The sequence below is a fragment of the Eupeodes corollae genome, chromosome X, assembly GCF_945859685.1.
Source record: "Eupeodes corollae chromosome X, idEupCoro1.1, whole genome shotgun sequence".
NCBI lineage: Eukaryota > Metazoa > Arthropoda > Insecta > Diptera > Syrphidae > Eupeodes > Eupeodes corollae.
This window is the reverse complement of record NC_079150.1, coordinates 6,265,850-6,285,345: the sequence shown is the minus strand read 5'-3', so window position 1 is coordinate 6,285,345 and position 19,496 is coordinate 6,265,850. Positions and strand designations below refer to the sequence as shown.

Here is a 19,496-nt window from a genome sequence, read left to right as displayed (position 1 = left end):
TGGGGCTAATTAAATTTTTTCTTTGATTTTGACGACGCTTCGTGATTATCTTTTTTATGATTTTAGAAATACATGGGATAAGAGAATTGGACGATAGCCGCTTATGGAGGCTGTCTTTTTAAAATTTTGGAATCGGAATGACGCAAGCAATTTTCCAACTCAGAGGTTTAACTCCAATTGAAAAAAAATTTTTTTATAAAACTTTAGTAGCCTACATTTTATATTTTCAAGGGGAAGGAATTTCAGCATCTGGTAAGACACTCTATCCCGACTTGTGGTTTTGCCTTTGAGTTAGTTTAGTAAGGCAGCTTTCAAGTTCTTTGAGTTTAATATCACTTGAGTCTTCAGGCCGAATATTAGCAAAGTAATTACAAATTTCAGATGGATTGGGGATGGGGCCTTGGGGTGACATCTTATTAGTTTCGAAAAAATGTCCTGTTAAACAACGGATGTTGCTCCATATTTTTGATGTGGTTGAATTTCTATTTATTGATAAAGCAATTGCATTTACATTTTTGGCATTGCTTATTTTAACTTGACGTCGAAAAGCGGCATTTGCTTTTAATAACTAATTAAATTTAATTGATTGATTATGGTTTTTTTTAAACTTTTTCCAAGCATTTACATTAACTAATCTAAGGTAAGCTATTTCCGGAGTCAACCACGGTACAACTCTTATATATTTTAGGATTAGATTACTGTATTGATAAGTGATGCGACTTCCTTGTTTAAGTTTGAATATGCGGGTTTATTTGCAATGTATTTATTTATATTAAAGCCAAAACTAGGCCAGCTTACTCGATCTGTTATAAATTTTAGGAGTTTAATAAATTGTGTATTGAATGTTCCTAAAGCAAAGGTTGTAATTAGTGGAGAGTGGTATTGTGATGGTCGTCTAAAGTGTTGGAAGATGCTTTTGGTAGCAAAGAGTCAGAGCAGCAGCTAATATCGATGTGTGTTAAAGTACTGTTGGTTGATAAATGCGTGGGCCAACAGCGGATTGTATTTCTTTAGCAAGGACTAGTAAACTATAGTAAAATGCTACCTGTGCGTTTCTTGCAAAGAAATAAAACTAGGTATTCACCTTCCTTTATAAAAATATTAAGCTTATCGTAGTTATTTGAGTATCCTTTCATGTTCCATTGAAGAACTTTCAATAAATTTTGACTTTGAAGTGTGCGGTTGACTTTTATTTTCGGTTGTGACCCCGCCGCTTAAAATTATGGTGGTATGGTCCAAGCGTCTAGACAAACGATAAGCGGGGTAGCATTTACGGGTAGTTTATTTTGCACCTTGTTACAAGACCTAAAAAGTGACTACATTTTTGAAGGAGAATAGTGTGGACGTATTTGAATGGGAAGAATCTGTGGAGACTTGAATCCTATTTAAAATCTTCAGGATCTCATGAAGAGGGCGAAAAGAGAACACGATTACGTCCGGAAGTGTGAATTCCAATTTAAAAAGAAGCTGGAAAGCGACCCACACTGATAATTTTCCATCTGTGCCCGTGAGTCGATTTTTCTTTACCTTAAATAAAGTTAATGCAAGCTCTTATTTTTAAATACTAAAAACTTCGAATTAATTTGAAATTTCAGGTATTGATCGATATGAACTCCAAATATACAAAATTTGTTACTATTTAAATAGAATGGAATATATTTTATATATATTTATTTTTGGATTAATACTTTGTTTCAAATTTGTAAACGGTTCATTAAAGAATGAAGTTAATTACTTTTACGCCATTTATTCGAATTATAAGTTCTTCATGTATTTGTTTAATTTAACTTGTTTATTTTATTCTTTATAGTCTTTGGGCAATATATTTAGTTTCTGTTCGGTGGGTTTAAAAATAAGTGGAGTCTCCCCCATCACAGCTCACGCATTATTTCATTTTGATAATGTTTCTATAACATCAGTAACTGCCACAACAACAGGTCCCCACTCATTGGCGTTTCTTGGAACTGAAACTGGTTCGATTAAAAAAGTTTTGATATCGGGTCAGCAACTGGGTGAATATGAAGAAGTTGTTGTTGACCCAGGAAATCGAATACTTCAAGATACAATGATGTCACCAAAGAAAGATTTTCTTTATGTACTTTCAAAGAAAAAGGTTTGTTTCAGCTTTTCTTCGTATTAGTAATAAAATTGAAGTCGAATTTTTTAATATTTTTTTTCTTATTTTTAGATTTCTAAACTCCGAGTGGAACATTGCTCGATTTATACCAATTGTTCATCTTGTTTGGAATCGCGAGATCCTTTTTGCGGATGGTGTTCACTGGAAAAAAGATGTACAGTTCGAAGTACATGCCAAAAGGATACCAGTGCGGCGCGATGGCTTTCACTAGGCAGTGGGCAACAGTGCATTGATTTTGAGTCAATAATTCCTGACAAAATTCCAATAAAAGAGTTAAGTCACGTTCAATTGATAATAAGAACTTTGCCTGAACCATTAAATGCTAAGTATCGTTGCGTGTTTGGTAATTCAACGCCAATCGATGCTGAAGTTCTTGAAAATGGTTTGTCTTGTATGACACCACCAATAGATCAGAGACCTATGATCGAACCAAACGAAGACCATGTTTTAGTTCCATTATCTGTAAGAAGCTCTGAAACCAATAAAGACTTTGTATCGCGGTCGTTTGCATTTTTCGATTGTTCGAAACACAACACATGCCAGAAATGTGTAAAAAGCCAATGGAGTTGTAATTGGTGCATTTTTGATAATAAATGTGTGCATCGCACGGAGAAATGTCGAAATATGGAAAATGTTATAAGCTCTGCAGATGTAAGCTTTTTTCGAGCATTTTCTTCACCTTTTTCTTACTAAATTTGTTGTGTTTGTATAGGTTTGTCCTCATCTTAAAAGACAGCGGAATCCTACATTGCTGCCCGTTCGTGTGCCAAAAGAAATCCGACTTGAGATTGAAAATTTGCCCAAGCCGAAAAGTGCTCACTCAGGTTTCTTATGTACGGTGCATATTGAAGAAGCTCACATGTTGCTTCCTGCTAGAATCGAGGCGAATAAAATAGTTGTTTGTGAGAAAACACCGGTAAGGTTAATTTTTTTCTTAGGTAATATCTTAATGAGAACAGTCAATTGTGTGAGAGATTTTTTTGCGATACCAAGGCAGTTTCAGTTTTTAATAATTTGCTTGCCCAACATTTCAGATTACAAAGTATCATAAAATTCAATTTTATATTTTTTTTAATCATTTGTTTGTTCAATACTACGAATTTGCCTTAGTACAAATAATCAAAATAGATCATATAAAGATTTACTTTGGATTTAAAAACTAGGTTAGAAAATGACATAACATATATCTTAAAATAAATTCCCTTTTTCTTCCACTGTCCTAGTACTTCTATGAAAGCAATGCCCATGAGTATGAGGCCAAAGTTGACATAACTTGGAATCGACAGCATTACATTGACACTGCAACTGTAATGCTCTATAAATGTGATGTTTTAGGATCGCATCGCGATCATGCCGATTGCAGCTTGTGCGTGACAAGAAACTTGAAATATCAATGTGCATGGTGTGGTGACTCGTGTGTATATAATGAAACGTGTAATATTCAACGCTCAAATGAGTGTCCAAGACCACGAATCGATATGATAAGGCCGATGAGTGGCCCTATCGAAGGAGGAACTTTAGTAACTATCGAAGGCAGCAATTTGGGAATACGAGAAGAAGATGTAAGAGGTAAAGTTAGTATTGGTAACATACCCTGTGAGTTGGTCAACTATGAGATATCGGTTAAAATTGTTTGTCGAACTGGCCCAGTTGGTCATGAGTTAATTGCTCCAGTCAAAGTAGCTAACGAAGCAGGGGTAGCGGAATCAATCGTCCAATTTCAGTACAAGGACATTCAACTAGAGGGGCTTCATCCAGCTATGGGTCCTCGTAGTGGAGGAACCCACGTTACATTGATAGGTAGATACCTCAATATTGGATCAAATATAAGAGCTTTTCTAGATGAATACGAGTGCCATATAAATATTACTCAAGCTTCTAGCAACAGGTTGATGTGTATCACATCCGAAGCAACTCAACCAGAACCAATTCGTCGTCTAAGACTGATTGTAGACGGAGCTAATCGAACTTATGAACGATGTAGCACATATGATCAAAGAGGCAATTATGGATATAGTCCAAATGGTCACTGCTCTATCTACAACTATACTCAAGATCCAGGAATAATGCAGATCAAACCATTAAGAAGTTTTGCAAGTGGTGGTCGTATGTTAACTGTTCATGGCACAAATTTACACTCAATTCAGCGACCAGAACTCGAGGTGTTCTTCGACGATGGACGAGTCAATAAAACTGCATGTATTGTAATAAATTCTAACCAAATGGAATGTCCTTCGCCATCAGTGAGTGCGAAATTTAATTCTTACAAAATGTCCATAGAAAGGATTCAAGGTCATTCTTCGTATCAAGGCTCGTCGTACCATAGTTTCCATAATCTTCGGCGCCGTCGCAGTATTCAAGACAATTCTTATTTTACCACCACGAGCTATGGCGGCGGTGCTAGTGACATGGCTGCTTTGAAAATTCATGAAACGCAACTAAGCCTGCAAGTTGGATTTATAATGGATAACGTTCAAATCGTAAGGGATCTTAGCAAATATTTTCAAAATATACGTAGCACTATTGTGTATGTTGGTGATCCGAATTATTTTTCATTTCCCAATGGAAAGAAGTTGTATAAAGGTGACACACTTGTCATTGAAGGCGAATTGCTAAACATTGCTTCTGATGAATATGATGTTAATGTGACTATAGGTACTGTCAAGTGTAATATAACTAGCTTAGCTTTGACTCAACTTGTATGCATACCACCTGAACAACAACCCGCTGCGACCGATGAAAATGGAGTCGAAACATATAGTGATCTACCATTAGTGGTAGTAAAAGTTGGCCGAAACTTGCGTTTTCAAATTGGTTACTTGAAATATGATTTACTTAAACCATATTCCTTTTCACATGCATTGTTTGGTATTGCTTTTGCTATTGTAGTTGTTGTGATATTTTTTGTCGTGATAATCACTTATCGAAGGAAAAGTACGCAGGCGGAACGCGAGTATAAACGAATTCAAATTCAAATGATTACGTTGGAAAGCAATGTGCGCCTTGAGTGCAAACAGGCTTTTGCTGAACTCCAGACTGATATGACAGATCTAACAGCGGATTTAGAAAGTTCTGGTATCCCAACATTAGATCATGTCAATTATATAATGAAAGTTTTCTTCCCTGGCGTGTCTGATCATCCTGTGTTAAATTCTCCAAAGGTAAGTAACATGTTTATGTCAAATGTTAGTATTTTAAAATAGCCCGTAAATAATAGAAAAAGCCTATACTTTGTTGTAAAGTTTGTTTCTTTTGAAAAAAAAACTTTTGAAGATTTGCTAATGAGAGAATATAGAGTGTGTATTGTATATATGTAGTACTCGTGGTGTGATGGTTAGTGCTTACGACTATTGTGCCAGTGTTTTTGGTTCAATCCCTGCCTGTGCCATCAAAAGTTTTTTTTGTCTGTGACAATTGACAAATCCTCCAAGAATAAATATTGCCATGAAAAGATTTTTCTCAAATTAGGCTTTCGGATTCGGCATATAAAATGTAAGTCAAATCCATCCTTTATATTAATCGCACACAGGATTGGTTGAGAGTTGTAAGTCACTAGGCCCTAGTTCTCTAACTGCCACCGATAACATTTAGAAACATATATATTTGAAAAAATTGATATTAGCTCTTGAAGATAATGTCTCTCTTCAAGTCCGATTTGCTTGAATGTATTTTTGTATTAATGTTTTAAATCAAAACGTATGTGTATATTTTAATTAGAACGATTTGTGGAACATTTAATTTGTGAAAATCACTCTAAATTACAAGCAACTAAATCCTGATATTTACGAAAGCCCAATATGTGTATCTAATGTTTATACTGAAATTGATTTCAATTAATCTATATTAAACTAATTTAAATGACTTTTTTCTTCTCTTAAGCAGCTTCGAATTAATACTCCTCATACAAATTATGATACGGCAATGTTACAATTCGAACAATTGATAAGTAATAAATATTTTGTGTTGGCATTCATCGAGACCCTCGAAGCTCAAAAGTCTTTCAACATTCGTGATAAGTAAATGATTTGGCATTTCTTAGTTAAAAAAGTAATAATTTTATCTTTTTTCATACAGAGTAAATGTGGCATCTTTGTTAATGATAGTTTTAATGAATAAAATGGAATACGCTACAGAAATACTTAAATGTCTACTTTTGCGCCTTATTGACAAGTCTGTGCTGAGCAAACATCCACAATTGATGCTTCGCAGAACGGAGAGTGTAGTTGAGAAAATGCTTACAAATTACATGGCCATATGCATGTATGATTACTTAAAAGAATATGCTGGGTCAAGTTTATTTTTGCTCTTCAAAGCAATCAAACATCAAATTGAAAAAGGTCTTATTGACGCAGTAACGCATGCGGCCCGTTATTCGCTTTCTGAAGAGCATTTGTTACATGAACAAATTGATCATTCGGTTGTTATGTTACACATACTGCAAGATGATTTAGACGAAAAAGTACAGTGTAAAGTTTTAGATTGGGATACTATTTCGCAAGTGAAATCAAAAATATTGGATGCACTTTTTAAAAACACGCCTTTCTCTATGCGCCCATCCATTCATGAAGTCGATTTAGAATGGCGACATGGGCGCGGCGGTCATTTAACTCTGCAAGATGAAGATTTAACTACGAAAACAAAAGTTGGTTGGAAACGTCTCAACACACTTGCGCATTATGGTGTTAAAGAGTCAGCAGTTATGTCACTAATAGCCCGACAAAATGATGGATATAATATTAATTATAGCAAACAACAACAGCATTTCCATAATTGTAAATACTTGTTTTTCTTAATTAAGAATGCCGAGTAACTAATTTTGTTTATTTTTAGTTTACTATATCAACAATTCTCAATCTCATATTATAATTAATAGTGACTTAGAATCTGGTCTGCAACAGCCTCGGTTTTATCATCTCGTCAAACCAATTGTACCAGATCACTATATGAACATGAAGAACTCGGCCATCTCAGGTGGAGTTGGGTGTAGTGGAGGAGGAGGTGGTGGAGCTGGCTCAAATGAGCGTACTCATAAAACAATTCCCGAAGTTTATCTAACACGTTTGTTAGCAACCAAAGGAACAATACAAAAATTTGTCGATGATTTCTTTGCAACCATTCTAACAGTAAATGAAGAGCTACCACCTGCAGTCAAATGGTTATTTGATTTACTTGACGAAGCTGCACGACGTCATGATATAAGCGATCAAGAAATCGTTCATGCTTGGAAGTCAAATAGTTTGCCATTGAGATTTTGGGTGAATTTCATAAAAAATCCTGATTTCATATTCGATGTAAATAAAACGACAACGGTCGATTCCTGCCTTAGTGTTATTGCGCATACATTTATTGATGCTTGTTCGACAACAGAGCATCGTTTGGGCAAAGATTCACCATCTAACAAATTATTATTTGCAAAGGTTTGTTACTCATTTATCATTTACCTAAAATATATTATTTTGTTGTATTTATCATTCAGGATATTCCACAATATCGTAAAATGGTTAAGCAATTTTATCGTGAAGTTGCAAGACTACCGCAGATAAGCGACCAAGAAATGAACACAGCCATGCAGCAATTATCCGTGCAACAAAGTGAGGAATTTGATACGATAGCAGCGCTAAAGGAACTCTATATATATGTCACTAAGTATAGAGACCAGGTATGACAATTTCTTCTAATATTTATACATTTGTTTAAATCAATGATTTTGCTAGATAATGCATACGTTGGAAGTAGATGCCAATTGTAAGAAAATGCATTTAGCTCACAAATTGGAGAATGTCGCATGCACTTTAGATGGAGAAGAAACATCAGCTTGCTGACATCAAACTTATAATTCGGGTAAAGATATTTGTATATTTGTTTTATACTGAAATCAAAAATATAAAAAATGTTCCAATACTGCTACAGAATACGTCGTCATTAAAAATTAAAACAAAAGAAACAGATACTTCGACGAAACTCCTAATAATAAGAAATTTAAGTTGTGTACTTGTAAAAATGCAAGTACTTCGATTTTGATTAAAAAAAATATAAATTCAATCTTTCGCTACATTTTCATGAATACGACAATGATCGGAACTCGTAATTTATTAAAAAAATCAATTAGTAATGATGATGTTTAATAAGATTTGAAAAAAAAATATCAAACAGTGGATTTTGTTTATTTATTTATTCTATGCCTTGTAAAATGCAGTGGAAAAAGTAATTTGGCAAAACATTAATTCTTTAAAATAGGCTGGTGAAAAAAATTCGAAAATAAGACATAACTGAATAGAAAATTAAAGTTTCCTCGGCATTCGTGACTGTCTCTTCGAGCATATTTGTCAAACATGGACTTTGTACGGAGACTTTTTGGACTATGTGTATGTATATTCACAAAATATTACCGTGCCACCACATACATTTTAGAAAAGCTTTCTTTTTTGATGAGAAGTGCTGAAAAGAGCTTACTACATTTTATATTCTTTTCTCGCGTTGCTCTTGAAAGTATAAATCCCATATATATTTGTGTTATCTCTGACAACTCCCAGTTTCTGTAATATTGTCCGATTATTGTAGTTGGTTCGGATGACGGTGCATTCTGTTAGTAGACTTCTTTTTTTCAATTAAAAATACGCATTTTTTCTTCTAACAATTATTCCTTCGACAGGTGATACATTAGACTTAAATCTTATTTACAATGACAACAACAGCTTGATTGAGATCACTCCCTTAATGTCAGCTCCCAATAACATGTACAACACATCATCTAATGCTGGAGTAGCCGTTGCCATAAAGGATCAATTAAGAACCTCTGCCGATTTTAAATGTTTAGTTTTAAAATTTTAATTGAATTCTATTTTGATTTATTTTGTATTTATTCATTTACAATACACTTATTTTAATCTCGTATTTGTTAGCATTTATCATATTAATTCAAAAACAAAGAAAAAAATACAAATATTTTCTAAGTAGAATTGATTTTCATCCAAAGCAACACACAAACAAAATATAAGCAAAGTATGTTTGGTTTTTACTCACAAATTATGTTATACTATTTTTACAAGTTTTTTTAATATTGTGATATTTTTGTAAACGAAAAATATTTTACTTTACGAAACCGCTTACTTTCTTCCACAAAAAAGGAAAGTTACATGAACAGTATAATTTCATTCTGAAAATGTCCATCTATCTTATCTATGATTTTTTATTAATTTTACTTCTTAAATACAATCGTTTTCTAGGTATTTATAATTATGTTCTCTGAAAAATTTTCAAACCAATTTTACTAAGGCAATTATATTTCCTTGTTCTATCAATTTTCTTGATTATATTAAACATGTATACATGCATAACATACAGTGACGAACAAAATAATATGAACGCTTTTTATATGTTAAGATTTTATATAAACACTCTATTTATATACATTCAAAATATTATCTGTAAATCATTTACATTTATATTTTGTAATTCCATGAACTGAAGATAATAAATAAAACAATCACGAAAAGATAATGTTTCTTAAAAATAAGATATTTGAAAATAAATTGTTAAAAGAGCCGTACAAAAGAATATGAAGACTTTAGTTCACAATTAAGTATTAAATGGCTTAATTTATAGCAAAATACTAAATTTTTCACACTGAAGCCTAGTTTATTAATTAAAAGTATTTTTACATTCTTGAAATACACATCGGCAGAAGCCTGTCGTTCTAGAGTACTGGTTTGTTTTAAATGTTTTTTATTTTAGTTCTATATTGTTTTATATTTTTAGATTATTCAGCACTCGGAGAATGTTGGGTATTTTAAAACCCCCCTATCGTGGAAAAAGGTCTGATCGGAATCGGAATATTTTGAGCGTTCTTGCTAACTGATTCCGAGAATAAATATTGACTTTTACCAACATATAATTTGACATTTTACAATTTGTCAACGATTACATGACTTAAAAATCAGATTATTTTTTTCATTAATTCAAAAGCGTAAATGAAATACTAAGAAGCTTTATTGCCTAATTTTATTATTTCAAAAACTTAGTTGATAAAAAATAAATACAAATTATTCAAAGAGAAATAAACTGAAAATACACTTATTGCATAAACACTCAACACAAAAAACTAAAAAAACAAATAAAATGTAAAAATAAATAATTACAAATAATTCAGAGCATCAACTGCCGGTCGAGACCTTTTTTTCTATTTCCAGAATATTTATAATAATCTCAATTAAAGTCACGAAAAACAATACATTCAAAGAAAACTAACATAACTTTTCTCTGCAACACTTGCTCACCATTACCATTCATCTTTCTATTGCATAGGGAATTAATTAATATCCGCAGTGTTTTGTTTTCAGCGAAAATTGGAACAAAAATTGTATATAAACACCATTAAACTTTATTTCGGAGATTTCTTCGATTTGTGTATCGGTTACGATCATACCCATTCGTACGATGCGGAAAAATCGGATAAAATTCCTCTCCAATTAGTTAGCTTGATAGGGGTGAATTCAAACATGAGACTCTGCATGTCTTGCACTATTTCAACTTCATGCACTATGTAAAATTCTCTGACTTTACTCTTTGTAAGCTTTAGGGTCTTAGTAGGCTTCAATTGCAAAGCCTTTATATAGAGTTTTTTAAGCCTATTTACTAAACAATTTCTCTTACGATTTATTCAAAACAGATAAAGGAATTATAAAATGTAAATTAATCACAGATAATGTTTTAAATATGTGAGTTTTATATAAAATCCAAATATGTAAAAAGTAATTACTTTTTCTTCACTGCGTATACATATATATATATTTATATATAAATATACAAATATATTTAAATATATACATGTATATGGATTAGTTATAAAAATAAAATATATTTAAACATATACATGTGTATAGATTGCACTGATTCAAAAAATCTGAGATGCCTTGCTAATAGCGTTTTGGAAACGGTTTGATGATTTGACACCTGTTCAAATTTCAGCTTTTTAGATTGGTCACTCATTGTGTTTTTCTATTTCGCACACAATTTAACAGGTGTTTTGGTCATTTTGATAAGTGTCACCTTTTCTTAAATAAATTTAATTAAAGTGGAGTCCATAATTATTTTTCATTTTTTAATCACAACATATTTTTTTCTTTAATATAAAACCTATGAGGTGAAAATATTTATTTAACATGACACTTGCAGTCTCTTTATCTAGTTGCATATTACCATTCACAATTTCAAGATTTTAATCGCAAAAAAAGTAGAATTATTCATTAACTTCACTTTATCCTTTTATAACTTTAGAAAGTTTTCTTGAAAAAAATTAAGACCTTTCCGAAAACAATTTTAATTTCTTAAGACAAAAGACGAAAAGAAACATTTTTAAACTTACATACAATTTAAATGCAAAATAGAAAAACACAATAAGTGGAGTCTTAATATTAATCTGAATTTTTTAAGGTGTTTTATTTCACTAAGTTCAAATCAAAAGACTAGTTGCACTTAAAATTCAAGACTTATGTTTTTTTTTTTTAATCCGTCTATATACAGGATCTCCCAAAGTCCTCGCCACAGAAGATCTGATTTTCTGAGATCGTTGCAGTTCCTTTTCTAGTTTTAACCCTTTTTTGATGTGCTTTCCAGCTCGAACTATTTCAATTTTTGTTTACAATAAGTTAATTACAGATTTAAAACATAATATTAACAAAAAAAAAAATAGATTCAGAATTTATTTCAATAAAATTAATGACAACTTTGTCATTTGTTTTTGTGACGTTTTTATCAATTGGTTTATAACTCTTCTCATAAAATATGTACGTTAAATTGAATTTTTGTTTTAAAAAATACATGGTTTTAACAAGAAAACAAATAAGGATCTTACAAAAATTATGTAATTAGAAGTAAAAATATATCGTTTAAAAGTAAAACAAAATAGTTTAGAAAGCCAATTAAAAAAATAATTCCAAAAATCATAAAAAACCGTTATAACTCGAAAAGGAACAGGAAGCGAACAATTTTACTGATATGTTTTTTGGCTAAAAATTACCTCAGGAACCTATTGTGTTCTGTGGCGTTCGTATATACACTGTTGAATAAAAATGATAGTAACATCCTTTGCCTACAACTTCTATTGGTATTTAAAGCGTACGGGAAGAGTACCAACAAAAAAGAATACTTAACAATTCTTTATATCTTAAGGAAAGAATACGATATAAAATTGTTTATCCAAACGGAAATTATTATTAAAATTCTGAAAAGTATTTTCTACAGTTTTGCTCTTGAAAAAATAATAGAAACAATTCAGGAGTGGTACTATTTTTTTTTTAATAGAGTTATTATATGGTTAAAATCCTTTATTTTTGGTAGCATAGAAGCATTTTGCCCCTTTGCCATATAACTTGAAAAGTGAAGAATACCATTAATTTTGTAATCATAAACCTTAAGATGACTTTTTATATTGATCCCCTTCGTTTTCAATATTTTTTCCATCTAAGATTTTTATAATTACTTCCTGTTGTTTTGTTGACAGTTGTATGTGTTATTTTTTTTTCTTGAACTATGGAGAGTAGATAAGTATTTTTTTTTATTTTTTTTACTCTTTCCGTAAACAGCAATAGAAGTTGTAGGCGAAGATTGCTTCTATTTTGTAACACTGTATCAACATACATATTATACATAATGATTGATGTAAGGTCCACCAAAAGACTAGAGCGAGTATTTAGCGTTAAGACAATAAAAATCGTATGTGAGGCGGTCTATTCCTCCTCGTTTAGGAGGTAGGGATTACTTAAAAAAAAAGAATATTTGAAAATAACGGTAACATCTACAGATTTTAAAAGAAAAAAACGAATTCCTAATTAATTAATTTTTTACATCAAGTAGTTTCAGTGAATAGTTTGTGAAAAATAAATTTTTAAACTTGACATTTTTGTATTGCTTAAAAAAACCGTATACTATGCTATGAAAGAACACATATAGAGTTTTTTTTATTGTTTTCTATTTCTGAACAACAAGGATACATTTAGAAAATAGTTTTCAGTTTTTATTTAAAATCAATTAGAATTTCATTCTAAAATTAAAAGTTATACTTAATAACATGAAATTTTAATATGTAGTTTGAAATTTAAAAAATAATTTTCACAAAATTTTTACTCAAACTACTTTATTTAAAACCAAAATTATAGAATCTGTCTCTTGCTTATGTCTCTTTGAAGGTGCTGCAGTCATTTTTTAATTTGTTTGCCTGCCCTAAATCAATTGTTTATAAATTTCACCTCTCCTTTACGGAGGAAAAGGCTCTTCCCATATGATTTTTGTATTATCTTAACTCAACTTACTCCCTTTAGCTTTTCGATGCAGGTGCACCGAGTACCAATTACTAAATATATGTATACTATACATAGAAATTATCGCCTATTGTATTCATCCTTTTTAAAACAGGACAAGAATGTAAAATTATTTAATTTAAAGATTGTACATAAAAGTTTGATATATAAAAAATATGTAGATGAAAAACAAAAAGGCATTTTAAACGATAAATGAACAATATTAGACTGGTTTTAAAAATCTAATAAATTAAAAGTATGTGTAATGTGCATACATTTTCGTATCATATTTATGTGTTTTACAAAAAATCTTCAAATTTTAAACTAAAGCATAGTAAGCTTAAAACACGAATATGTATTTTAATAAAAAGAAAACAAACTCATTTAATTATAAAGAAAAAATATATAAAAATCAAGACAAGAACTGTGGAGAATAACTACAAAATAGTACCATATTCTAAGTAGGACATACGGTATATTCTTATTTGCATAAATAAATGCATATAAATAAGTATACAGCTATAAGTATATTATGTGTGCGTATGTGTATAATATGAATTTATTCATATGTATTTATATATATGCATTATATATTTGTATACATGTGTGTATATAAACGCATATAAACATATATAAATAAATGTGAAAATTTGTATGTATATGAATGTATCTCTACACATTAATTTAATAAATTACAGTCCAGTAATATTAGCAATAAAAACGATCATATATCTGTAAAAATATTAAACTTGATTATTTTTTTTATTGTATCTCTTAGCATAAGGATGAAACTTATTAAATATACGTACTTCTTCAGAAGAAAGAAATAACTTATCAGATGAAGTCTCTTACAATTGTATTTTATATTATTTTTCAAGCTACACAGACAAAATATAACTACTCGTACAAATAAGGGGCTATTGGTATAAGCTGCACCAAAAATAAACTACTATTTCCTAAAAAACAAAACCTTTTTTGTTTTCCCTTTCCTTCTTTAGTTTTGATTGCATTTATTTTTTCAAAAACTTTTCACTCAACCAACTTTATAAAATAAATATAGAAAAATGTTAAATATAAAATTATTGTTTCAGGCTTTTAAAAATAATAAAACATGACTCTGTTAGTGTTACCGTTATTTTTAAATATTTGTTAGTCTGTTTTCCCCTCTAGCCTTACCTTCTCTCCCTTCATATACTTTTTTTTTTTCTTATATTAACGTAACCAACAAATCTATGCCTCTTGGTGCATCTCCTACCAATCACTCTACAAACCTATATAAGCTTAAAAACTAATTTATTCGCCAATTTTTCCAACATCGTTTAAATCATATCAACTGATTTAAAAAAAAAAAACTTGTTAAATCGCTATTTTGCATTTTTATTGTTTTCGGTACTGGTGGGAGATGACAAAGTTATGGGAAAACTACTTTAGCGATTTAACTTTAGGACTATTATTTGAGTTCTTCTAATACAAAATTGTTTAAGTTATTTTGCTAAAATAATTTAAGTATTATTGATTATTTAGTTTGGTTTGTAACGAAGTAAACAGTATTTTAGGTTAAAGTCTGTAAGAAATTGTTCGTGGTTTAAAATAGGTTACATTGTTTACGAATCGCAGCACGGGTTCATTGTTTGAAAGAGATTCGTTGATCAGCAACTTACAATAAAAAAAAATTGTGCTTTAAATAAAACAATGTTAATGCAATAATTGTATTGGTTTATATCCCTGCAAGTAAGTATGAGCGTCGGTCATATCATGGATCTTAAATACCATACCTTATAATTTTTCTTAAAAAAGCTTCCTACCCTCAGTCCTGACTTTTTTTACCTCTTCTGATGCTGATTTTTTTTATAAACAAGCACCAAAAAGGGTTTTGTATTCCTATATGCCATGAAGTCAAGTGGGAGCATGAGAGAACAAGGAGGGGTTTCATTGAAGGTATCGATGGGCATGCATTGGTTTTATTATTATTGCTCAATGTAATGACAGGGAAAAACGAAGGGTAATAAAGAATTCTAAAGGCTCAACTAAAATAGGCATAAGTTAGCATATGCGCGCATAAGTAAACGTGCGAATACAAAGAATCTCAATACGAGTGAACATAATGAAGTCTAGCTCCGTTTCGTTCAATTTTTCTCAGTTTCGTTAACTAAAGCTAATTAAAGCAAGAGCGATCCCAGTCGCTCGCCGAATAAGTAAAATCTGACTTGTAGATACGTGAGCAAAATTGCATTATGGCTATCGCAGTAATTTCACAAACTAAAGTGAATTTTCGTTGGGTTTTTGACATAAGCTTATGTTTGCTATGCCTATTATAGTTGGGCCTTAATAGGCACACACTATGGGTAGCGAAGCGAGCTTAAAAACTTGCGAATTCGATAACTTTGTATTGTGAGTATCGATTCGCTTAAATTAAATTCGCTGCAAATGTCAAAACATTATCGAACATGGTTCTCGCTGAATTATCATTAGCGAATGTTCGCTAATGGTCGCGTTCTACGTAGTCAAAATTCAACTTGTGAATGCAAAACTACACTACAAAGCTAGTCAATCAGGAACAAATGCAAATATATAAAATAAGAAACATTTTTGATTTGATAACTTTAACTTATCTTTTGTGTTTTTAAATTCATTAAAATCAAATTTAAGACACACTTTGAATGATTTATATTTGTATTTAATTATTTATTTTTGAATTTATTTCATTTTGAATTCTGAATTGATTCTGAAACGTCAAAATCATTCTCCACTAACTTTGTAGACGAATTTTTTACACTACGTCGGAGGGGAAATTTCAACTACTTTTGTAGTTAGATTTACCCATTCCTTGACAACGTAGCCAATAGCTTTGTGAATGCGACCAATGTAAAGGCCCAAAACGTCAAATTGTATCGAATCAAAATATTTAGTGATAACTTTATCGAATTCAGAGTCTTGTGTTTGTTTGTTAAAATAAATGATTAAAATAGTTTTTTATATTATTAGTAAAAAAGAAATTACAAATTAAATAAGGCTGGTCCAATGGATGAAAACGAATCCCGATATGGCTAGGTGCATAGGAATATTCGGTTCATCAAAAAGGAATCACAAAGATTACTGGTAAAGTTATGCAGAAAAACTGAACACTCTTGGACCTTCGTTTAGCAAAAGTTTGGCATAAGGTTTGTTGATACATTTTTTCGTTTCCATTAAAATTATATATTTGAAAATAGGTTTGGTTTTGCTGGAAGCTAAAACTTAAACAAAAATAAAAAAAATACCACAGCTACTGCCAGATACCTTTGTCTTCTTTGGAGCAAACAGTCTGCTTAGTCTGAGCCAAGTAGTTAATCCACAAGGGAATTGCTTTGGCATAAATTCAAAGGTTTCAGTTTCATACGATGTGACGACTAATTCTGAACAACTTCAACAAGAGATTAGTAATAACCTTGGGGAATGTGAACACGTTGAACAAAACTTATTGGTGCAAAGTGTAACGGAGGGCGACCATGGCCAAGAATCATCTATTTACATGATGACTTGTATCAAAGCCGTTGGACTTTATTTCTGCTAACTAGGTCAGTGTCGCTGTACAGCCCGTACAGTTCGTCGTTATATCTTCTCCTCCATTCTCCATCTATACGTACCTGAAGAATATTTCTCTCGAAGCATTCCAGTCCTCAGTTCCATAAATGAGAACCGGGATGATGAGTGTCTTATATATGGTGCTTTTAGATGTTCGAGAGAGGACTTTTCTTCTCAATTGCCTTCTAAGTCCAAAGAAGCAGCGATTTCAAGATTTCAAGAGTTATTCTTCGTTTGATTTCAGTGCTAATGTCGTTGTCTGTGTTCATAGCGGTGCCTAGGTAGACAAAGTAATTAACTACCTCGAAGTTATAACTGTCCATGGTGACGTTTTGTCTAAGACGTCATTGTTCAATGTCTTGTTTTGACGACAGCATATACTTGGTCTTGCCCTCATTGACCACTAAACCCATCTTCTTCGCTTCCGTCGCAATGCTCAAAAACGCTCCACTGACATCACGCTTTAATCTTCCAATTATGTCAATATCATATGCGTATCCGAGTAGTTGGATGGACCTTTGGAAAATTGTGCTTCTAGTGTTGACGGTTGAGTTTTGCACAATTCTTTCCAGAACGATATTAATGAAGTCGCATGACAGTGCATCGAATTGTCTAAAACATTTTTTGACATCAAATGCATCGGTGAGATCTTTTCCGACCTTGATAGAGCAGCGTGAATTCTCCATCGTCATTCTGCACAAACGGATAAGTTTGACAGGTATGCCAAAACTACGGACGCTGTTGTACGCGACTTTAAAATCGATAAAGAAATGGTGGGTATCGATTTGAAGCTCCTGGGTTTTTTCCAAGATTTGGTCTATAGTGGACTTAACAGATCTACAGGAATACAAAATTCACATGCAAGGGATTAGAACGATTCAAGTTGTTGCAAACTCAGACTGGGACCCAGGCAGATCTTTTCAAGGTATCGCTATCAATTTAAAAGTATTTTCAGAAATTGCTAGGTATATCAGACAAAATTATGAAATCAAAATAGATACATTACATACAAATAGAAAATTAGAATTATCATTTAATTTTACCTAAATGCACCTTTGGTTTGGCTTTTTCTATATATTTAATCACTTATATATACTCTAGCAATCCATTTCTGATTCGCTGAGCTTCTTGGCTGTTGTTGGAAACTGCACAACAAAGTTCCCTGCCAAGTTTTAACAGATCATCAGGAATCAACAATTCCAATGCAAGCGACTCTGAACGATTCAAATTGTTGCAAACTCAGACTGGGACCCAGGCAGATCTTTTAGAGGTATCGAAATCAATTAAAAACAATCTTTCGGAAAATATTGAAAGAATCAACGTCACAAAGAAAACATTGAAATAAAGCTTAAAAAGTTATTACAAATGTAAAAGGCTGTTTGAAGTAAGTTTATAATTAATCTCTTTTGTATGAAATTAATTCTACATTTGTTTTGGGTTCTTGCTTTATTTGATTATTTATGTATCTTATTTTTTTAATAAAGTGATTTTTTATTTATCTTATTTATTTATATTTATTATTTTATAAGTTAAAATGTGACCCAATATTCATATGTAGATATATACATATGTATCTTTTTTTGTATTTATGTTTGAAAAGTTCACAACTATTTATACCTAATGTGATGCTGTGATAAATTATCATTTAATTTTACCCAAGTGTACCTTTATATGAAAACATGAATAAAGTAAAATAAAGTCAAAAGGCTTTGTTTATTAATACTTTTTCTATAATTCAATCACTTATATTGACTCTAGAAGCTTCTTGGCTGTTGTTGGAAATTTCATTTTGAAATGGTTTGACTGGTATGTCCTGCAAGTTAATATTTTCTATTTCTATCGTCTCCGGATGAGCTACGTTGTATCTACGGGTGATATTATGCAAGGCAAAAGCATCGTTCACTATTATTATTGCCTTTTCTGGAGAAACCGGCTTTTAAAAAGCCCAATGGTTCTTTCTATAATGTTTCGAGCTTTTGCGTGCAATAAACTGAATAATGTTTTTCTAGGATTGGCATCTGAATTTCTGAATGCTGTTAACAAGTAGGGCTGCAGAGGAAGGCCAGAATCTCCTAAATAATAACATTATTAGTATTTTAAGAACAATAATTCCAAAGCAATAATTAGTGTACATACCCAGATAAATAGATCTCTATCCATTTCGCCACGATCTTTTTAAAATATCTTTTAGGGGCGACTTTCTATTACCGCAGCACGAATTTCCTTCTGATCTTTTATTACAGCTAGGTAGGGGTCTCAGTAGAACATGTTTTAAATATTAAGGCGAGGACACAACTTTAAGTCATAGAAAAAAGTATTTTCCTTTTCGGACTTAACCCTAGTTTTTTTGTATTGCATTTTTTGAGCCTAAAACAAGTTTTTTTTTAATTGATAGCACGGTGCACAGTGGGGAAATTGCGGACAAAACCTATATTTCTGAAAGTAGGATTTTTTTTTAAAACAAAAAGTGTTTCTTATAGTTAATTGGTTGTAGAATC

General features: G+C 31.5%; 1 protein-coding gene across 2 annotated transcripts in view; it reads left to right on the top strand.

Annotated features, from left to right (window-relative positions):
• Positions 1–14,277, top strand: part of LOC129953431 (plexin-B) — a 28,698-nt gene extending 14,421 nt beyond the window's left edge. The window contains exons 3-12 of one of the 2 annotated variants that reach the window (XM_056066666.1): positions 1,811–2,113; positions 2,189–2,788; positions 2,850–3,053; positions 3,361–5,298; positions 6,017–6,153; positions 6,212–6,909; positions 6,968–7,554; positions 7,614–7,796; positions 7,852–7,978; positions 8,790–14,277. In XM_056066666.1, coding sequence (XP_055922641.1) covers positions 1,811–2,113; positions 2,189–2,788; positions 2,850–3,053; positions 3,361–5,298; positions 6,017–6,153; positions 6,212–6,909; positions 6,968–7,554; positions 7,614–7,796; positions 7,852–7,959 — 4,758 coding nt within the window. In that variant the 3' untranslated portion in view covers positions 7,960–7,978; positions 8,790–14,277. The remainder of the gene's footprint in view (positions 1–1,810; positions 2,114–2,188; positions 2,789–2,849; positions 3,054–3,360; positions 5,299–6,016; positions 6,154–6,211; positions 6,910–6,967; positions 7,555–7,613; positions 7,797–7,851; positions 7,979–8,789) is intronic. The other variant, XM_056066667.1, reaches the window with a different exon arrangement.
• Positions 14,278–19,496: the final 5,219 nt, after the last annotated feature.